At 39.3% G+C, this 22,022-nt stretch overlaps 1 protein-coding gene across 5 annotated transcripts in view; it reads right to left on the reverse strand.

Moving 5' to 3' along the window:
• AKAP7 (A-kinase anchoring protein 7) overlaps positions 1–22,022 on the reverse strand; it is a 129,555-nt gene that overhangs the window by 59,685 nt on the left and 47,848 nt on the right. For 3 of the 5 annotated variants that reach the window (XM_060029955.1, XM_060029953.1, XM_060029956.1), the window contains exons 6-7: positions 18,781–18,893; positions 514–661 (exon numbers count right to left, since the gene is read on the reverse strand). In XM_060029955.1, coding sequence (XP_059885938.1) covers positions 514–661; positions 18,781–18,893 — 261 coding nt within the window. Of the gene's footprint in view, positions 1–513; positions 662–6,580; positions 6,611–18,780; positions 18,894–22,022 lie in introns of all 5 variants that reach the window. The other 2 variants (XM_060029954.1, XM_060029952.1) reach the window with 1 other exon arrangement.

Below are 22,022 nucleotides of genomic sequence, written 5' to 3' on the forward strand. Positions count from 1 at the left end.
GCATTTATGTATGAATCTTTGTTTCCCCTTAAAACATGTTTTTCTTAGGGAAGAAATTAAAGGACAAGTTTTCAATCTTTGCAGGCCACCTATGCTTTCCCTTCCCAGAGTGAAACTTTCTGACCTGGCACATTCTCTTCCTAATTAGAAGCAGTGAACACAAAAATGCCTGGTATAGAATGCTGTGGTCACGTAGGTCTTCACTGGAGAAAATGCTTTCTTCATATTCACGAAATAAAATTAAACTGAAATGAATTATGAATCAACATTTGAAGACTTCATGATGACTGTGTTTAAAGCACAAAAGTATAAAAACCACAGGTACTAAAATCTTGATTAATAAACATGAATACTAAATATGTTCCACAAAATGTTTAATGTATTACTGTCAAAACGTAATATTTAGGAAAATACGTCGTTGAGAAAAACATACAACATAAACATTTGCCAAAACAAAATTATGCTAAAGAAATCAAAATCAAAGATAATGAGTGATTTTTAAATGGCACTCACCAATCACAATTGAAGACTCACAATGATAATAACCATTACTTTGCTTTTTCTTCAGCATGGAGCAAAGATCTATGCGATGTACCATTTCTTCTCCAAATCTGTGACTGATAAATTTTTCATAGAATTTGGGGTCTATTTTTTTCACTCCCTTGAAATAACAAAACAAAATCACATCAATCAATCATTTCACCTAAGCAACCAGCTCACATCTATACCACTTTCTTAGAACCTGATATTACATGTTGACTGCCTACTGGCATCTTAAAATGGATACCACAAAATTGTTGTAAAGTTGTTTTTAAAGTCCCTCTGCCTAGAATGAGTTGTATTTTTTTTTTAAAAATCATTAAAGAGCGTTGAGTTTGAACGTGGAAGCATTCAAATCTTCATATACTTTAAGCTTCAGAAATAATAAAGTATATCAAGTTGAAATTTGATATACCATGGGAAGAGTAATCATCTCCAACAACAATGGAGCAATGGGTGAACTTTTTAAAGTGATATGGATCTTAACACTTTACAGTGTGTAAAATGTTTTAATAAATGGATGCAATTTTTAAACTTATGTAAAAAATCATCTGAAAGACAAAGGTTATTTGAATTAGAGTAGAGCGGTCAATGGATCTTCCAAGTTCTTCTTTACCTGCCCCTCCTGATTCTCAGTGTACTTTCACAGCAGGAATAGGGCTGGTTGTTGAAAAATTACAGTGGGATGGATGCCCTTGGTAACTTGGTAGTTCCCCCAAATATGGGAAAGAATGTCTTCCCCTCCCCTTACTATACATGGTCTTATACCCATCTCATAGTCCAAAAACACAGTCCATAAGATGAAGATACAGTACTTTACAGGGCAAGTTTACCGGCTGACCGTGCGCAAACTTTTTCTTTAAATTTATATATATTTTTACATTGCCCTGGAAATACCTGTTATTTGTTAAAACTTAGAAAATATAAAGAATCTAGAAAAAAAGAAAAGAAAAATCACTCATGACCCTGTTATTTATATAAAATACATTAACCCTGTGGTGCATATCCTTCAAGTGTCCTTTTTATGCATATGTATTATTACCAAATTATATTTATATAAATCTTACTCAAGTGCAATTAGAATATACTCTCCCTTTTTACTCACAAAAGTTACAAAAAAATTTTAAACAGAGATGTAAAAACAAAAATATCAAATCACCCCAAATTACTACTACTAAAATTTTACTATGTATTTTATTTTTCCTATGCACAACATGAGTTATACCATGAGTACTAACTGACACCAGTGCTTTTTTTCCACTTAATATGTCCTATCAATAAATAATATATTGATGTGCAAAATATTTTTACATCTCCATAGTACTCCATTGTACGGAGATATAATTTATTCATTCAATTCTTTATTGTTGAACATTTAGGTTGGTCTTAACTTTTAATATTATATTTAACATGTTTTGTTGATACATGTTTTTGTTCTATGTCCGAACTGAGCTCCCCATCTTTCCTAACCCCTTTACTCACAGACTTTCTTTCCCACCTCAGTTCGAGTTGATCAGACTGGAAGACTTGGGGTCATCCTTGATCCTCCTCTTTCCCTCAATGCCACCTCCAATCAAATCCTGTTGGCTCTACCTTCAAAACACACCCAACTCTCACCACTCTCCTGCTACCTTTGTCTGAGCCACCTCTGCTTTTGTCTTTCACCTGGATTATCCCAACAGCCTCCTGTTTTCCCACCGTTGCCTCTTCTAAAGCCAGAGTGATTTTATAAAAACATACATCCAGATCAGGTCATCCTCTAGTCAAAATTCTCCAAAAGGTCTCCATTTCTCTCAAAGGAGGAGTCAAATTACCAGACCGGCCTGCAGGCTCCTGTTCTGCTCTCCCCCTACTTCCTGGGCCTCATGCCCACCACTCTCCCCTTTGACCCGCTCCAGCCTCCCCGACCTCCTTGCTCTTCCGTGAACATGCCAGGCATATCCACCTCACAGCCCCTGTGCTGCCTGTTCCCTCTTCCTGGAATGCTCTTCCCCCAGATATCCTCCTCATTGCCCATCCCCATCTCCTTTAATTCCTTGCTCAAATATTACTTTCTTAATAGGGCCTCACTTAACCATGCCATTTAATTTGTACTCCCCCACCCAGGAGGTACCCCCAATTCCTCTCTATCCTTCTCCCTTTATACACACTTATGTATATTTTTAATAGCACTTACCATCTTCTAACATACTCTGTAATTTATGTTTATTTTCATTGTCTGTCATTAGCTGTCTCTCTCCATTAGAATGTGAGCTCCACACAAGGATTTTCATCTGACTGTTATTCTCTGAAATATCCTCAGTGCCTAGAACAGTGCTTGACATGGAGCAGTGCTTGATAAATAATTGTCACAAATGCCAAGGAGGATAAAGTTTCAAGAAGAGGATAGTTGACAATATCAAATGCTGTTCTTTCAGAGTTCAACAAGAATGAAACTGAATGGATTTCTTTTGATTTGGTGAGTTGAATGCCTTGAGAGACAGCAGAGCCTAATACTGAGGGCCAGTTAGTGCATGAGTTCAAGTCCTGGCTCAGCCGCTTTTCAGCCATGTGACCTCAGTTTCCTCATCTGTAAAATGAGATTAACAATACTACCTACCTGTAAGTGTTACATGCACTAAACAAGTAAATTTATAGAAGTGCTTAAAACAGTGAAATATGGTAAATGCTGTAATATATTGATATATATAATTACCATTAGTGAAAATAATAGGTAAGATTTCAGGGGGAAAAGGTTCCGAGTAAATGGAAACTGACCATTCTTATTTCTCTTTCAAATGCTTTTTCATTCGTGTGTGTTTATTGAGTGGGGGTGGGGTGGAGTAAGGGTGTCATTCCCTTTGACCAGACAGAAGATCAGTGATAAGTCAGCAGAAAAATCAGGACCTTCAGTTTTCAAGATACCATTGCCAGCACTGTCTAGCCACTATAATCTCCATTTCAGTTCTGTAAGATGTCATTGTTTAAAAAATAAGAAATAAGGGAAACATAAGAGCTACTCTAATCTGTTAGGCTAATTAATTTAATTTTAGCAAAAAGTAAGCACCAACTATTTTGCAAGAATTCTCCATAGATGACTTCCGACATGAATCTTAAGGAGTTATTTTTTACCAAAGAGTGAAATGGAATTAATTCTTTAACTCATAATTTATAGAGAGAGCTGTGGTTCAAAGAGGCATGAGGCCTTAGAAGGCACTGAAGTTATATGCCCTGATCAGAAAACATCTTCAATAATAAAGATCTAGAAGATCTTTAAGATTCTATAAGAATCTGCTTTGTCTGATATATAATATTAGCATGATTTTTGTTCTCTGGGGAATTTTTTGTTTGACAGTATATTTTGCAGGATTTTTTCAGGCTCTTGTGTCCCATGGCAATACATCTCTGTTCTAGTAAAATCTATGTGAATTAGTCTCACCATCCAGCTGCAGCAGGTGGTGTTCTTCCTTCATAATAAAGAAATGACTATCATTCAAAGAAAATAAACAAGTACATCAAAATTGCATGTCTTTAGAGTAAGACTAGGCAGCCTCCTATTTTCTGAATGGATCCACTGGGTTGCCAAACTAGTCCCAGAGACATCACCCTGGCAAGGTTATATTTTAAAGCTTACAAGGCTGGTTTTCAAGTTTTGGACCACAAATTTCTCTTTGCTTCCCTTTTTCACAGCCCACACCCTTTCCAAGGTACCTTGTCATTTAAAGAAAGATGGAGGTATAATATGTTAGGAAAGCTCAAAGAAAAACCACAGAAAAATGGTTAAAGCCAGGAAAATTTGACCTGTAAAGGCTGAGAGAGTTGGGATTATTTCCAACAATATGTAGGGTTATCTTCAACAAAACCACGCTAAGGGTGTTGCATTTCTGGAATACTGAATATGCCTTGTGATTGTCTAGTACTATGTTTGAAAATTACGTTTGCCTTGGACCTAACAGAAACAGGGTATATTTTTTAAGGCTTCATATTGATAATTGTACCCAATATAACTGACATATCAATTATGCATCATAACATTGAAGGAGAAAATAGGAAGTTAAAGACAGAACAGCACACTTTGAAACAATAAATTAGTGGCAAGAAACATCAAACACAAAAACTTTTCAAGACTATCCTAATTAATCCTCAGAAATGACTGAAGTTTTACTTCCCTTTGGCCTAGTTTCAAGTATTGTTTAGGGAGAATTATCAGTGTTGTTCAAAGCCACTTGGTAACTTCTGATACAATGGACCATGAAACCCTGAGGAACTTCATTCTTGATTGTAACTTGGCATGCAAAGAGCCAATACAGGAAAAATGCCATCGAGAGTGTGATGTGTAGTTTTAGAATCGTCTCATGGCTGCATCTGGTAATGGAAATTATTTACTCGGGAAGCACTCACCATATCATTTATATTTAGTTAAATGATGTGTATAATTTAATAGGCACCAAAGAGGGCTCAATCTTATATTACTATGCATCCAACTCTATTTTCAATATAGGAAGGAAACAGAGCCACAAAATATGAAAAATCACATTAATGTGTGAAAATCATTCAGTTAAGGTTCTGAAAGATGAAATACTTATTATTCATCTTTAGTTTCTACAACAAAGTTATTGAGATCAGAAAAACAATGGAATGAGAGTTTTGTTAAGAAGGTTAACTTTTTTTGTAATACAAGATAATTTCATATTGTTACTTATCTTTTTTTTTTTTTTTTTTGCGGTACGCGGGCCTCTCACTGTTGTGGCCTCTCCCGTTGCGGAGCACAGGCTCCGGACGCGCATGCTCAGCAGCCATGGCTCAGGGCCCAGCCGCTCCGCGGCACGTGGGATCTTCCCGGACCGGGGCACGAACCCGTGTCCCCTGCATCGGCAGGCGGACTCTCAACCACTGAGCCACCAGGGAAGCCCACTTGTTATATTATAATAATCGCAACTTCCATGATGAAAAAATAAACAGCCTGCATATCAATCGAAAAAATTGTGTCCTTCTGAGGTTAAGCTTGATATTCCTGGAGCTCTGTTGTTTTCCAATAGTTTATTCCTGTCACCCAACAGCTATGAAAGAAAAGTATGTTTCCTGTGATAATGACATGAAACCAAAATTCAGGATGCAAACTAAGAGCCAAAGCAAATTGGCCTGTCATTTGGGGCATCAGCTGATTAAAGAGGAATATGGTAATCTTTTACACTCATTTTCATAAGTGGAAAACAGGTACTTATCTTTAGTGATACGATATTGGTTAAAAGACTAAAATTATTTTTAATGATGAATAGTCATCCTAGTGAAAAGTTACATACTGGTGATTCAAAGTTATAAAAAGATTATATATTGACAAGGGGCTTCCCTGAAGCAAATCTTACTTTACGATTCTTAATGACTCCATCTCTCAGCAAAACTACATTTTTCACTCTTACTTGTACTCTTTTATTGCCATCTTTCTCCTGATACAGACACCCGATGACCTCCTTGTTGGCCGCAGTCCTCCCTCAGCCCCTCTCAGTGGGGAAAATGGAGACACTTCCCATTCAGGCTCAATTCCACCCAAGCCTGTTCTTGGCAGGGATGGAAAGAGACTAGGAGTCTTCACCACACAGCTAATGTTCTCTAGAACAGCATGGTGGTTTGAGAGCCAATGCCCAGCACCCCCGAGTGAGAACTGCCTTGAAGCCTTCCCATCTCCTCCTGCAGCTCTCGGCCAGCCTGTGGGCCTGGGCTCTGCCTCGACCCTCTGTCCAGCAATGCCCATTTCCTACCTGCCTGGGGCCCCGACACTCTCCCTCGTGCCTGTCAGTAACTTCAGAGATGAAAAAGTAACAAGTGATGGAAAACAGAAAAAACAGTTGTACTTTGCTCATTGTTTTGTACCAATCTGAAAAAAATGATGCTTCCTACCATCAGTTTAACAATAATAGAAAATACTTGCATAGTATTTACTATGTTCAAGCACTGCTCTAAGAACTTATTAACTTGTTTAATAATTGCAATAACCCTGTAAGATTAGTACCATTATTATCCCCAGACAAGGAAACAGTCACAGAGAAATCATGTCACTTACCGAAGGACACACAGCTAGTAAGAAGTAGAGCTTGGATTCAGATTCAGGATAAGTGGAGAACACAGATAAATTGAAAAGAACAGAATGATAATATTCAAGCTCTTTCATTATTTAAAATACTAAAATTCTAAGAATATTAATCATTCTTAAGATATAATCATATATACTATCATATTTCTAAAACCAATGTGAAAATTACTTTGAGAATCTCGAGCATCTAAAATACCTGCATTTAATATGTGCATTAGTATTAATAAAGTGATAATTATATGTCCATAGTAAATGAATTTCATAAAGGGAGATGAGAAAGAATTCATAGATGCTACTTCCACATAGTAAAAATTACCCAAATAATCCAGCCTATAAAAAGAACTCTTCTTATACTGCAAATATGCAAATAATCAACTAAAATACTGGCAGAGATTACCTGCGTTTTTTAAACCAACTCTTTGTTTGAGTATCCAGTATTTCTCAATTCTTCATTTTACCTTACGCTGGAGCATGTATGCATCTCATTTTATGAGGCTTTTCAAAAGCCTCATAAGGCTTTTGAAAGAGGTCATCCTCTTAATCCCTCTATTTATATACTTGCTTTTAGCACTACTGTTTTGTTTAATCTGGAGGCTTCAGAGAAAGAAAAAGTAGAAACTTTTTACCCTAGCGCCATATCGAACATTTACAATATTGCACCTTTCAGCAAATAATAAGTAGAAACAAAGCTGCTAGAGCTAGATTTTTCATCTATTGTTGACACCCCCTTCTCCCTGTCCTAACACTGAGAAGAGCCGGATGCTTCTTGGGGTTATCAAGTGACAAGGAAAGCTGTCACAGAGGGCAGGTCAAGACAACTCCTGGTAGCAGAAGCCACTTCACAAAAAGCACCAAGAGAATATGCTGTATTGTTTCCTGGGCCTGGAGTTCCCTTCCATGAGGTGCTGGCCTCAAATAGAACAGAGGAAGAAACATGAATTTGGTCCACAAACATGTAGCTCATTTATACTGACTAACGACATGTTAACTGGGAAAGAACAGGTTGATGGCAACCAGGAAGTTCTCAAGGCTGCAGACTCAGTGCAACAAGCACAGGGATGTCTCAATACCTTTATTTACAACACAGACTGTTCCCATATAAGTTCATTCTTTGTCTACTTAGCAAACCGCAATTCCTCCTCAAGCTTTCTCCAAGTATAGCGTAAGAAATCAGATGCTGTTTGGACATATAACTGTTTATGATATTTGTGTGTGGCTTTTCTCATTCCAGTGAAACAAAGAGCCTCATAACTCAGGCACCCAAGGATGCTTCCTTGATAGCCCAATCTCAGCTGGACCCTCAGCTCCCCTTGATCAAACTCCAGCTGAGTTCCTGGCTCGGCGCAGCCTGTGGTCACTCAGGTGTAAACAAACTACAGCCTGCTCCTCCCACCACCTCTGTTTTCTTAATATTTTGCTTTTTGGAGCAAACAAGGACATGTTCTCCCGAATTCACCCACTTAACCATTTACTTCTATCAACTAACGATAAAACATGAAATATCCCCCACCTCCCCAAATCTCTCCCTAAACACGAGCTACACACATAACTTAATCTGTTTCCCTCCTTCCTTGCAACAGCTTTCCCTTCTAATCAACAGTTCTCTCCACATTAAGTAATGCCAGCAAGCCACTGGTGCAAAAAACTCTCAGGATCTCAACAACGGAAGAGGACAGTGAAGCGTTCTGCAAAAGCACATTCAGAAATCAGTTCACAGAAAAATCCTAACGAACAATTTTAACTCGGCCTATGACATTGGCCTATATACCGCAACACACTTATATTGTGGTTGAATCCGTTCTGCTTTTATAGCCTAGAGGTCAGAAGCATGGAACCATTCCTGTAAACTGGTTGGATTATCCACAGACAGAATTTCAGACCAAACTATAGCCTCAGATTCAACCTAAATGAGAACTGAGTACCTAGACAGTGTAGCAGGGACTGTACATTGACAAAATATTTTAAATGCATCCATAGACATCACTAAGCACAGCACTTAATGTTAAGCAAGAAACACCTAGAGCGTTTTTGTAGCTCATTCGGCTCCTATGCATCTAGTACTTTCTTCTTTTCCCACTTTCTTATGAATTAATCAATTTCCTTGACTCCCCTCCCATCAACATTCTTCCTTCCTCCCTCCCTTCATTCTCAGAGGACATCTTACTTCCCCTAACTCATCCTCTTTCAATTGCCTGGGCATATTCCCTGCACACCACTTAGGACAAAGCTCCTTCCTAACAGAAAGGCAACCCAACAAGAACTAAGCTAAGGAATGGGAAAGAAATAATGACACCAAGGTTCACGCTGAGTGTGCTTACAGGGTAGGAAACGGGGCAAGCAAGCAAGGTGCTCACCAATACAAGCCTTTTCACTTACTTGGTTGGAAACATTCCCTGGATATCATATTAGATAAAAGGAGATTTAGGGGAAAAAACCCCACAATAATTGGATATAGAACAGTCATTAAACATGTATCCTGGGAATCACGTGTAGCCCTTAAACCAATTTCAAAATGAATATTTCTCTCCAGGTAGAGCAAGAAATGTATTCATAGATTTTCTTTTTCAATGTGACACAGATTGCTATGTAAAATAATTTTATATATAATATTCAATAGGAATCTTTCTTTTGACCACATTTCAAACAATCTAACATTCAATTGTGAAATCACCCTTCGGTGTACTCTTGAAATACAAAATTAAAAGGATTTCATAGTTTCTCTACTGGACTCATAGCATAATATATGAGTATTCAATTACATACTGTTTCCCAAAAAGTATAGTAAAAAAAAAAAAACACACCAGCCAGTAATTTTTAGAGATTTTAAAAATTAAGAATCTCTTCAAAATTTCAGAAGCACTTCCAGACTAATAAAATAAGCAGCGGGTTTAGTAGGCAAAAAATAAATAAAAATAAAAATAGAAGAGTTAACAAGAAGGAAACTTAGGATGATAGTATGCCAAAGATCATATACACTGGCATACTCCATTTGCTCTTCTGCTCTACCCAGTACATTCCTCACCCAGGAAAGCTAGACCAGCCAAACCTGACACCATCCCCTGCACGTCTACCTCATCCCTACTTTGTACAATTTAGGCACATGCCAGTAGGGATACATGTGATAGAAAGTTACAATCTGTTGGGAGGTATGTTTGACATGATTTCCCTATCCATTCAGCTAATTCCCAGGTGATTACTGCCCCCACTTGATTCCTTTGAATTACGTTCTAGAAATATTTGCACTGGAAGTTCAAGAGCACTAAGTCCTCTGTTTACCGTTCTCTGATTATCAGGATAGGCCAGGGAGGGTGAGGAGCAAGATGGAACCCAAAGGGACCAAGTCATGAAAAACAGAATGGGTACGAATAGGAAGAGGACGCTGCTAAAGGTGCAGGGCCACTAGAGGAAGTCACAGAACATTCTCCCAGGTAATGGCTGATTAAGATCCCACAGTAGTGGGCTTCCCTGGTGGCACAGTGGTTGGGAATCCGCCTGCCAATGCAGGGGACATGGGTTCGAGCCCTGGTCCGGGAAGATCCCGCACGCCACGGAGCGACTAGGCCCGTGCGCCACAACTACTGAGCCTGCGCTCTGGAGCCTGCGTGCCACAACTGCTGAGCCCGTGAGCCACAACTGCTGAGCCCATGTGCCACAACTACTGAGCCCAGGTGCCACATCTACTGAGGCCTGCACGCCTGGAGCCTGTGCTCCGCAATGGGAGAGGCCACTGCAATGAGAAGCCCGCACACCACAATGAAGAGTAGCCCCCTGCTCGCCGCAACTAGAGAGGGCCCGCACACAGCAACGAAGACCCAACTCAGTCAAAAATAAATAAATCAATTAATTGGATAGAAAAGAAAAAAAAAGATCCCACAGTAGTGCTGAAGACAAATGTGAAATCACTCTGAAAGAAATGTTCTGGTCTAAATAATGTTATGTAACAAATTGTTGTAGTCAAAGTCAGCTGTGGGGAAGGCCGTAGCCAAGGAAGGAAGAAAAGTACTTTCACACTCTGGCCATCAGCTTGAGGGCAGTGTAAAGACACAGTTGTACTTAGAAGGCCTTAAAGATGGGTCTCCAAAATGGTGTCACAATGTTTACTAACAATTAAAAATGTTGCTATCAGGTAGGTTATGGAGAAAGAACACTTACTGCAGGAACCAAGCTGGAGTTCCTCTAGTCAAGGGTGGCTAATCCCTCAGGCAATATGAGCTAGATTTGTTAGGTCTTAACTGCAGTTACTGTGAAGTTTTGCCCTGGCAAAGAGACCAGTAACATTTTTTTTCTTTAATTTACAGGAATAATCAATTAGAAGAATTGAGCAATTTAGTATATTCTATTTTTAAGGTACCTCTCCTCGGGAGAATAAGATTCGAATGAATGGTCAAAATAAATCAGCTCATACTTAGGAATGGAAATATAATTCCAATGTAAACTAGTTATAGTTTTGGATTGCAACCTTACCTTCCCCTCAAATCTAAATGGGGCTCGCAAGAAAAATACAGCTTTACCTTCTTTTATTTTGCAGTTAATTATAGTTAACAAGAGGTGACTGGCCAGTGAGCTTGGGCACTCTTTGCAGTGGTAGAGAAAATCTCATTGCCATTCAACTAATTTTAGCTGGTTTGCTTCTATGTGACTATTCACGTGGGTTGGAAATTAGCTGTTACCTATTAAACAAGCTGATTTTACAGCAACACCATTTTGGAATAAAGTTTACATTTTCTTGATCATATGTTCCCTTTTGCCTTTATCCATAATCAACCCACTACGGGGCTTGCCAGTTTCGTACAAGATCATTATGCTCCATTCTGTCCTTGACTAGAAAAATGAAATCTAGAGAGATCTCAAAATGTCTAAAAATGACTTGAGAAAAAAATGTTGCCATCACTAATGGTAATGGTTGAGACAGAGAGAACATTTATATTTGAATACAGTTAAGGCAAACCCATGCAATTCTAATTACCCTGAATACTTCATCATTGCATCTTTTAATGCAAGCTCTAAAACTGTTTCTTAAATTACATTTAAATCAGAATTTTGCCTGTGGATACAAGTGCTAGAAATAAGGAAAAATGTCCATAGAATCTGTATGCTTGAAGCAAAAGTAACATTTAAGCCTGAGTTATCACGATCAGCATTTCCTAAACCACGTGCTGCCGAACACCAGTGCTACAACACGATGGATGAGAAAAGGCCACGCTGATCAACTACATCTGGAAAACGATGCTGAAATAGAATGTATAACTGTTCAAAATATTCACTGCCCTTCTGGTGGGTCCTTTTCTGCACACGGGTTACACCTCCTGCTCTGCTGAACTCAGAAGGGACCACATGACCTGCTTTAGCCAAAAAGATGTGAACAGGAATGACGTGTGTCACTTAGCAGAAGCTTTCAGTTTGTGAATCACCAACTCTTTTCCTTCTGCCAAAGACCAGCAAAGTCCTAAACGGAAGCTGCTTGGCCGAAATCCTGAATAAAGACAACAAAGACCAGAGCCACAGATGACCCGTGTCCAGAGGCAAAAACTAAACCTTTGTTGCTGTAAGCTCTTAAGATTCACACTAAACATTCACATTTCAGAGATCCTAAGAAGTCCTGAAATAAAGACCCAGATTAACTTTATTTAACCCATCACTGCTAGCACGAATTTGATCACAGAATCGTTACCTCACATAAAATCCTGAGAAATGTTCTGAGAGAACATTTTCAGGAAATGTCAATGAAGATACTTACTTCAAATCTCCATTCCACTTTGCACAGACTTACTATTAGGTTGACTGTGTCATTTCTTCTAGGGTTTTCAAATTTTTCAAAATCTCTAACAGAATAAGGGTCAATCGGGAGCCATTTTGGTATTCTGACATTAATCAATTCCCAGAATTCTTCCTTTAAACTAATTTCACTTTCTGCTTATTATTTTCCATATTTTTCACTATTCAAAGACGTATAAATTACTGAAAGGTTACAAATGAACATTTAGTCTACCTTTGCAGATATCATTCCAATTTTTAAACAATTATAAGCATACTTATTTAGTTTTTTTCAATATATGGAAACAGACAACAGAACAGAATGAAGTTGAAAAATGCATTCAAAACAAAACTGAAGGGCTTCCCTGGTGCCGCAGTGGTTGAGAGTCTGCCTGCCGATGCAGGAGATGCGGGTTCGTGCCCCGGTCTGGGAAGATCCCGCGTGCCGCGGAGCGGCTGGGCCCGTGAGCCATGGCCGCTGAGCCTTTGCATCCGGAGCCTGTGCTCCGCAACGGGAGAGCCCACAACAGTGAGAGGCCCGCGTACCGCAAAAAAAAAAACAAAAACAAAAACAAAAAAAAAACAAGTCAGTTGCTATAGATAGTGCTCGGACACACAACAGATGACACAGTTGACTAATAGCACCTAGAATCTCGGAAGAAATTACAATTCCATCTCACAGCAGATTTCATTGAATTTTTAGTTTAAAAAAAAAAACACATTAAAACAAAATGTGTGATTTTTAACTAAGAAAAATCCAAAAAGAATTCCATACTATGGCCTTAAATCTAAGTGCACCTGATAGTATGAAAAGAGACTCAAAAACAGCTAAAAATTGTGATTAAGTCATTTGGCATTGGGAGATTCGGGAATAGGTTACTGAAACAATCTGCTTTATCTTGTACCAAGCGTATTTCTAAGGCCAGCTTTTGTCTGGAATAATAAAGGTTCGCTGATACGAAGGGCACCTAGAGTGCCTTCTTTCAGGGAAGGAGAGAAGACAGTGGCAGTGCAGTCTGGCAGGGCCTCTTCTGCTGCAGCGATGGGCTATTCTTCACAATAAGGGTCCCTGTGAAAGTGACCTGCTCAACCTCTCTAATACCGGCCCTGAAGACACTCCCCTCCCTTTCTGAAGGTGGTACCTGCCAAGACTCAACCCCTCTGGTCCCCTTTTGACGTTTTCCGTGCCTCCTTACAGTGGAGCCCTCACCCACTGGGAGTGAAAATCTGTGGGTGATTTCTGAGCTCTCTCACCAACAGGCCTGCTCCTCCCTGCACAGCCTTCCCCACCCGGAAGCAGCTTCTCGCGCAAGTCCTGCTGGTCCCAGCTGCTTGCTGGCCACACCTGCACGTGATGTGGCATTTATAGATTTCTCTATCTCCCAGTTTCACTAAAAATGTAGTCTGATATGTTCCCAATTGTCTTTACTGTACTGTAGGTTTTCCAGGAGGAGAGGTAGCAAGATTGCCACCATACTCCTACCACTACTTAAAGACCTTTCCCCTGTTTGTCATTTTCCTTCCATGCATACAAGAACGCTAATCTACAATCTAAAAAAAATTCTCGGGGACACGGGTTCGTGCCCCGGTCCGGGAGGATCCCGCATGCCGTGGAGTGGCTAGGCCCGTGAGCCACCGCTGGGCCTGCCGTCCGGAGCCTGTGCTCCGTGGCGGGAGAGGCCACAGCAGTGAGAGGCCCACGTACCGGAAAAAAAAAAAAAAATTCTCCACGTCAAGCCAAATTAGCCTATTTGGTCATAATGCTTACCTCACAAGACATGTCAGAAGAGCCCAGGAGTCAAGTCATTAAGACCAAGCTCCTCCTTTCACTATGAGTACAGAAGTCAAGAAAGGTAATGAGATTTTGTCCAGGGCTAACCAACAGAGATAAAACAAGAAAACTCAAGCTCCTTCCAATGTATTACAGAGACTCCTTTGAGAAGGAATAGTCAGTACTCCTGAGTTTTCAGATGGTTTATAAAGGCCCATTATCATGCAGACCCAGGAACAGGCATGGCAGCCAAATTACACCAGGCCAGTTATCAAAATCCCGAGAAAACGTGCGACCTGATAGATAAACGAATAAATAATAATTGGTTGTATGTAAGGAAAGATGACAGCAGAGAGTCCTAGCTGGGGAAGGACGTAGAAGAAAGTTGGAATTTGGCCAATTTTTAAATACAGTCTTGGTCCTGTATATCCAATCACCAAATAACTCAGGGACTGGGTTTTCCTTTTAGTTGTACCGTCAGAACAGAATTTTCAAGCACACACTCTTCTTTTCCACTACCCATTTCCACTCCCACTGATGCCTGCCATATATCTTCACCCCTAATTCTCCTAACCTCATCATCATTTGGTCCAATAACCACCCCCCTGCCCTTGCTATGTGCATATCGAATTCTGCACTCAAAACAAACTAGTCTAAGTGACAAGGGGAGCGAACAATTTCAAAGATCATTTCTTTCATTCTAAAGTTCTCTCACTGACTCTGTGAAAGCTTCTATAAGGAAGTGCCGATTAATAACCTACAGCTTTGATTTTAAGTGCTACATTAGTCATTTGAAAGAGTCATAACTCAGGAAAGATATCTAAGAAACCCAGAAAAGAATTCATGCTTAAAAACAACTGATCTATCCATGAAAAGACTGCATTTATTTCTTGAGGAATCTGGATCTGCATTAAGATGCATGTTTGATTTGAGACTGGTCGTCTTCTGCCACCAAGTGTTAGCACACACTTCTAACCAACCAGTTTCTGCAATGTTCAAATCACAGAAATACGTCACTCAATGTGAAAAATAAATCCAAAAGAATGCACTGTAAAAAAAGCACTGACCTAAACAAGTAGTAGTCTAACCATGTGAAACAAATATGCTCTAAAGAAATTACACAAATAAATAAATTTTAGCTACTCTTTCAGAGACAAAGCAATTTAATAAGATTTTCTGAGGCTTCATTCATTTGATTTAAAAAACTACAACTCTGAAAACACAGTGATAATCAAAACAGCTTTACGATACACAACACTACTTTCAAGGGAATTCCCTGGTGGTCCAGTGGTTAGGACTCCATGCTTTCACAGCTGAGGGCGTGGGTTGAATCCCTGGTCAAGGAACTAAGATCCCGTAAGCCACATGGCACAGCCAAAAAAATAAATAAACTACTTTTAATACTCTCTTAGGTGATATATTCCACTAGAATTCTATGAAACTAAGAAGATGTAAAATTAACACATTGACTAAATGCCTCCTGGTGTTAGAAAAATATATAATTATCCAAAAAAGTCTTACGTTTCCCAGAATCTCAGTTAGAGAACTTAGTTCTCTAGCTTGGGAACCAGAATACCATGCTGTAGCAGAGGAAGTTCCATACCGAGAAATTTGAAGGAGAGTTTCTATGTATGTTGGTAGTGTACAGGAAAAGGTCAGGAGGATATACTAGTAGCGGTACCTAAGAGAGAGAAATTATATTGGGAGGAAGGGAGTGGGAGATTGGTGATGAGGGAAAAAAAAGTATCTTTCAATCTGTAGGTTTGTATGTATCAATATTTGGATTTTTTACAGTGAGCATATATTCATCTAGCACTTCTGTAATTAAAATAACTTTTAAAATAACAAGTACCTGAAATGAGACAAACTTCCTAATATGAGTGAAAAAAAGTATTCCACACCCTTCTCTCTCTCTCTCCTCCCTCTTTTATTTCATTATCAATCTTAAGTAAACTGAATGCTGGTAATACATTCCACTACTGACTTTACCAATGGTCTGTCTCACCCTTGTAAATGAGTGGACCCAGAATGAAAACCTAGAAGAGAATTAGTGCTGAGAGAGGAAAACAGACAGCTGGAAATGTAAAAACCAAGTTAAGAAACGAAGAGTCACATATTTTAAAATAATCTACATTCCAAACCACAAAGCATAATAAAAATCTACCGATGTGTATGCCACCTTTTCATATTGGTTTTAACTTCTGCAGTGGACCCACTGATTTGCTGCATAAAGAAAATACGAGCTCTGCATAGCATAGGGAGATCAGCTCGATGCTTTGTGACGACCTAGAGGGGTGGGATAGGGAGGGTGGGAGGGAGGCTAAAGACGGAGGGGATATGGAGATATATGTATACATATAGCTGATTCACTTTGTTGTACAGCAGAAACTAACACAACATTGTAAAGCAATTATACTCCAAAAAAGATGAAAAACAAAAAAAGAGAAAATACTGGCTATTTTAAGCCCGTACATCTCAAAGTATACTACTCTTCAGACCATCTGGATCAAAAGCCCTGTCACACTTACTGAATGAAAGCCAAGGTGTTAGGTCCAATTCCAGATCTGAACTTAGAGAGTGGAAATCTGCAGCTTCAACAAGTACACCAGGCGACTCATGAATCCCAAAGTTTAAGACATATTTTCTTAAGCATTCAGAAACACTAACCATCATAATAGTAAATAGGAACAGACAGATTCCACAAATTAAAGGCAAATATTCTTATTTGGCTTTCTGAAAGACAGTAAGATCTTAGTTTATTTTCCAAAGATTAACATTCTAATCAAAACAAAACACAACCTGATTTTGATTTTATACAGTCTTCAAGCAGGGACTGTTTCTATTTTGATCATCACTCTATGCCCAGCACCCAGTGTCTGACACGCAGTAGGCACTTGATAAATAGTTGTTGAATTAGTAGGATTCGGACCAAGGAGCTCCCCACATAGAGAAATGAAACTGGATGGACAGGACTTGGCAAGTGGGAGGGAAGAAGATGAGACTGAGAATGAGGTAAGAGGGATTCTGGACGGGGCTCTGCAACTGAGGACGATGTGATCTCATTTCAGTCACTTAACTTCTAAGTCTCAGATCCCTTTTCTACAATGTAAAGGAGCAGATTCTGTGAAATCAACTACCAAGAAATCATTTAAAATGCACGCAGTCTGAAACGTTGAAATACAAATTCTAGAGTTAATTGAAACATCCCTTTGATAAACGTCCTTGGGTGCTCTCATTTCAAAGTTAATATTATAAAGACAGAAACATTTTGAAATGTGGGTATTACCTTCACCACTGATTTGTCATTCTGTGATTAAGTTTGATACCACTGGGAAGAGGACAATCCATTTGAAAGCAAAACAAGAAAGATAATGAGTAAAAAAAGTAAACTGGAAAAAAAAAAAGGAAACTGTCAGTCTACAGGTTTTGTCAGTTGTTATCATTCCTAATTCCCAAATCTATGATTTATACAAATGATTTTACCTAAATATTCTGGAATATAGTTATTATTTAATTTGGGCATAGCTATTAAAAAAAACATGCAAGATATTGGGGTGGGGGATTTTTTACAGTAGTCTGTAGAAAACTCATAACCACAGGATGGTCAACCACCCAAACACATGTTTTTACAGACCAAAAAGACTTTCTGAGCACAGAGACATTAAATACAAACTGTTGAATTCAGAAAAAAGATCTACTTACTAATAAACATGACCTTCATTTATAGAGCTGCAAATCAGTCTTAACTGCAGCAAAGAGTCATGGAGAGCAGGAACGAATACTAATCTGCATGCCCATCTCCAAAACTCTGGTACATCAGAGCAGGTCAGCAGATGTCTTAATTTGCATGAGAACCTCCCTAGGCTGAAATGGGAAAAAAAAAAAGGAAGGGTGCCCTTAGGATTCCAAGCGAACTGCTTGTGACTCCAGAGAAAAGTCCAAAGTCACTCCAACCTCTGAGAGAGGAGGCAGTGGCCTAGGAAGGCAGAAAGTCACCCTGAGATAGGGGAAGTCAAAAGACATGTCCCCTGGCTGTGGCACTGCTGACCATTCTCAGGGAGAAGTACTTTTAAGTACTGAGCTGGGGAGTGGGGAGCCCTTCTGTTACCCTCTTACCCAGTTCCTGGAACACTTGTTCCACACCCTCAGTGGAGACAACTGCTGAAAGAGCAAGGTGGCTTTTTGGAAACCTTGAAAGAGCTATGTAAAAGGGGGGCGGGGCGGAGCTTGTCCCACCTTGAAGAACCCAGCCTCAGGAAGCAGCCCCAGTGTATGCAGGCCAGTGGAGAAAGCTCTGAGCGCAGCAGGCTGCAAACAACCAGAAGCAAAGAACGCAGCGAAATACAACTCTGGCACCGCCCCCAAGGCTTTTCAAGGGATGAAGCAGATGTGGCAACAGACGAAGCAACGGTAAGTGATAGTCAGAGTGTGAGGCTAATAGGCATGGTGGCAAAGGAGGGGACAGCTGCCATGTCCTCCATGGAGGCTCTTGAGACAACTCAGCATCCTTGGGAATTGGAACCAGACTGACTTGGAATTCCAGGAGCAATAGTGGCAGGGGTACCGAAAAGCACTACAAATGCCCCTCGTGCTCAGGACTGGTGTGGCTAACAAAACAGGGCTTATAGGGAAAATGTCCACTGACCTTCTTCCGGAGCCATGGTGCTTTGGACAATTTCATGAAGGTCAAATGAGGCTTATAAGTTCTGCTTTCTCCTGCCAAGATACCTTTTTCTTGAAATGTCCTTTTTGCAGCATCTGAAGAAAATAAAAAGAAGCACAAAAATGTTACCATATGATAACCATATGAGACAAGAATCTAAAAAAGTGGATATATGTACATGTATAAGTGAATCACTTTGCTGTACACCTGAAACTAACACAACATTGTAAATCAACTATTCTCCAATAAAATTAAAATTCAAAAAAAATGCTACTATAACACATGGCAGTCTTTAATCATAAAAATGGCATTTCAAAAGATAACATATTATCTTATAAGGAAGATTATAAACCGGTTTGAGACTTTTTTTAAGAGAGGAAAAAACACAACATGTATGGTAACAAACACATCATGACAGTTAAATCTGCAGGGATGTCAAACTTTCGGTAAAGCACACAAAAGCCACAATTTGACAAGGAAACATTTAATAAATAAAATAGCTCTTGGCTGGTATGATGCAGATTTCACACAATACCCCAGTGGTGTCCATATGTGTAAAAAAGGACTAGCTTATCTGTAAACCCTCATCATCTAAAACTTCTGCTTCTAACCAAGATAGAATAACAGGAATCGGATTTACCCTCCCATCTAAAACAACCCAAAAAAAGGACAAAGTATACGAAACAATGGTTTGCAAGACACTGTACACCAGGCAATGAAGGTCAGTGATCCCTCAGAGATGAGAAACAGACAAGGTAAGCCCTACAATTGTCCAGCTTATGTCCCTGGTTGTCTAGGTCTCTGCTCAAGGAAGAGAAACCCAGATGGAGCCCAGTCATCACACTAGGTTCAGAAAAAAGAGCAGAGAGTAGAAAAGACCAAGGCATCTGGAGCTCATGGGACAGAGTGCCAGAGAAATGAGTCCTGCAGAGAGAAAACTGCAGAGATCTGCAAAGCGTCCCCCTAGTGGATTCAGCTAAGCCACTGACCAGCATGTGTGTGAGCAAACTACCAGAGGCTGGAAAACACACTCCAAAGGATTAGACAGAACACGCCCAGCTGTCATCCAGGGTTAAGAATTCTTTTCCCATCAGCCAGACTGGAAAACCTCAAGATTCATGGGACACTGGGCAGAGTAATCTAAGGCTCTTGCCTCAGTGGAGAGGAAAAATTAGCTCTGGCCTGGTACTGCTCTAGTCCCACCTAACAAATCTTAGAAGCAAGACGCCAAAGGCAAAACCTATTTCCAAGTAATTTAATTATGTCCCAGAACCAAGTCCAAGAAAAATTAAAGTAAAACAAATTATCCAACACCCAACAAGGTAAAATTTATAATGCCTGATATCTAATCAGAAATGACCAGGGGGCTTCCCTGGTGGCTCAGTGGTTGAGAGTCCGCCTGTCGATGCAGGGGACGTGGGTTCATGCCCCGGTCCGGGAGGATCCCACATGCCTCGGAGCGGCTGGGCCTGTGAGCCATGGCCGCTGAGCCTGCGCGTCCGGAGCCTGTGCTCCGCAATGGGAGAGGGGACAACAGTGAGAGGCCCACGTACTGCAAAAAAAAAAAAAATGACCAGGCATATAAACAGGAAAATATGAGCCACAATGAGAAGATAACTTAATTCATCAAAAGTGACCCAGAACTAACACAGATGTTAGAATTAGCAGATAAGGGCTTCAAAGTAGTTATTATAACTGTATTCTCTCTGTTCAGAAAGTTAAGTTCAGACATGCAAACTATAAAAAAAAAGACCCAAATTAAATTTATAGAGATTAAAACTGCAAGGTCTGAGAAAAATAAACTGGATGGAATTAAGAACAGATTAGACACTGCAGAACAAAAAATTAGTGAACTTGAAGACGTAACAATAAAAACCACCCAAAATAAAACAGAGAAGAAAAATAAGAGAAAAAAAAAAAGGAACAGAACATCAGTAAGCTGTGAGGCAACTTAGGTTGCCAAATATATGTATAAGTGGAGTCCCTGAAAAAGAGGCAAGAGAGAAAGAGATAAGAGAAGATACTTGAAGAACTAATGGCTGTTAGGGAATGAGAGCTATACCACAACCACAATAATGTGGGCAGTTAACTATTGAAATTTAAGCTACACAAGCACTTTGAACCAGTAATTCCAATATTAAGAAAATACACAAAAATAAATAAAAGTATCAATACATAAGATTCTATATAGAAGATACTTAGCATTGTTTGAATTATCACAAACTGGAAATAACCTTCATCAATAAAGAAATGGTTGTTAAATTACCATAGGGCCACACTAAGAACTATCATAATGAAAAGAATGAATTAGAGCTACATATATTGACCTGAAAAGACATCCATGATATCTATTAAGCAAAAACAGGCAAGTTGCATGGTTACTATATCCATAACATAATTTCATGGTTTAAAAGAGAGAGAAAGAAAGAAAATAAATGCTAAATATTTATGTTTATTAGCATAGAAAAATAGTATAGAATACCTTAGAATGGAGGTTGAGATTGAATAGAGGCAGAAGAGAACAGTAATGTTTTCTTTATACATATTTATATTGTTTGAATGATTACAATGAGCATGTATTACTTTTGAATAAAAGGTTTAAAAATAAGAAGCACAATAACAAACTGACAATACGTTAGCAATATAACACTGCTACGAGTGCACAAGCATCATAGCAGAATGCACAAATAGGAGAGAGTCCTTTGCCACACATGTGAAAAATCCATCCCTTTCAAAGACCATTGGTAAACAACTTTTCATTTGGTCTTTTTCCCTTAAAATCACGGCTAATACATAAGTCAATTTTAAAGATAAGAAAACTGAAACATAAGATGTTCAAGGTCACAATCCTTGTTAGCAGTTAAGAAGGAACTGTGATCCACGTGCCCTAACTTCTACCCTTGTCATCTTCAAGCTGGCTGAAACCCCAGCTTGAACCCTGGGAGTAAGGAAGGGCACAGAAGCTGCCTCAACAACTCAATGAGGAAGAGGAAGGCAGGGGATTCTGCCGCCTTCCACCATGCCCACACACATTGGTTTCAGTCCGAGAAGTTCCCCTGTTTTACACACTGAGCTTCTGAGTACCATTTCATTTTTTTAAAGGATTCCAATCCTTACCAAAAAGAAAGTTTGAAAAGCAATGATCAAAAAACTTATATAGGGTCACTTCAGTAGCAATAATCCCACCAATAATGTCCAAAAAAACCCCCAAAATAGAAACTGGT

This window comes from Delphinus delphis, chromosome 14 (assembly GCF_949987515.2).
Source record: "Delphinus delphis chromosome 14, mDelDel1.2, whole genome shotgun sequence".
Taxonomy (NCBI): Eukaryota; Metazoa; Chordata; class Mammalia; order Artiodactyla; family Delphinidae; genus Delphinus; species Delphinus delphis.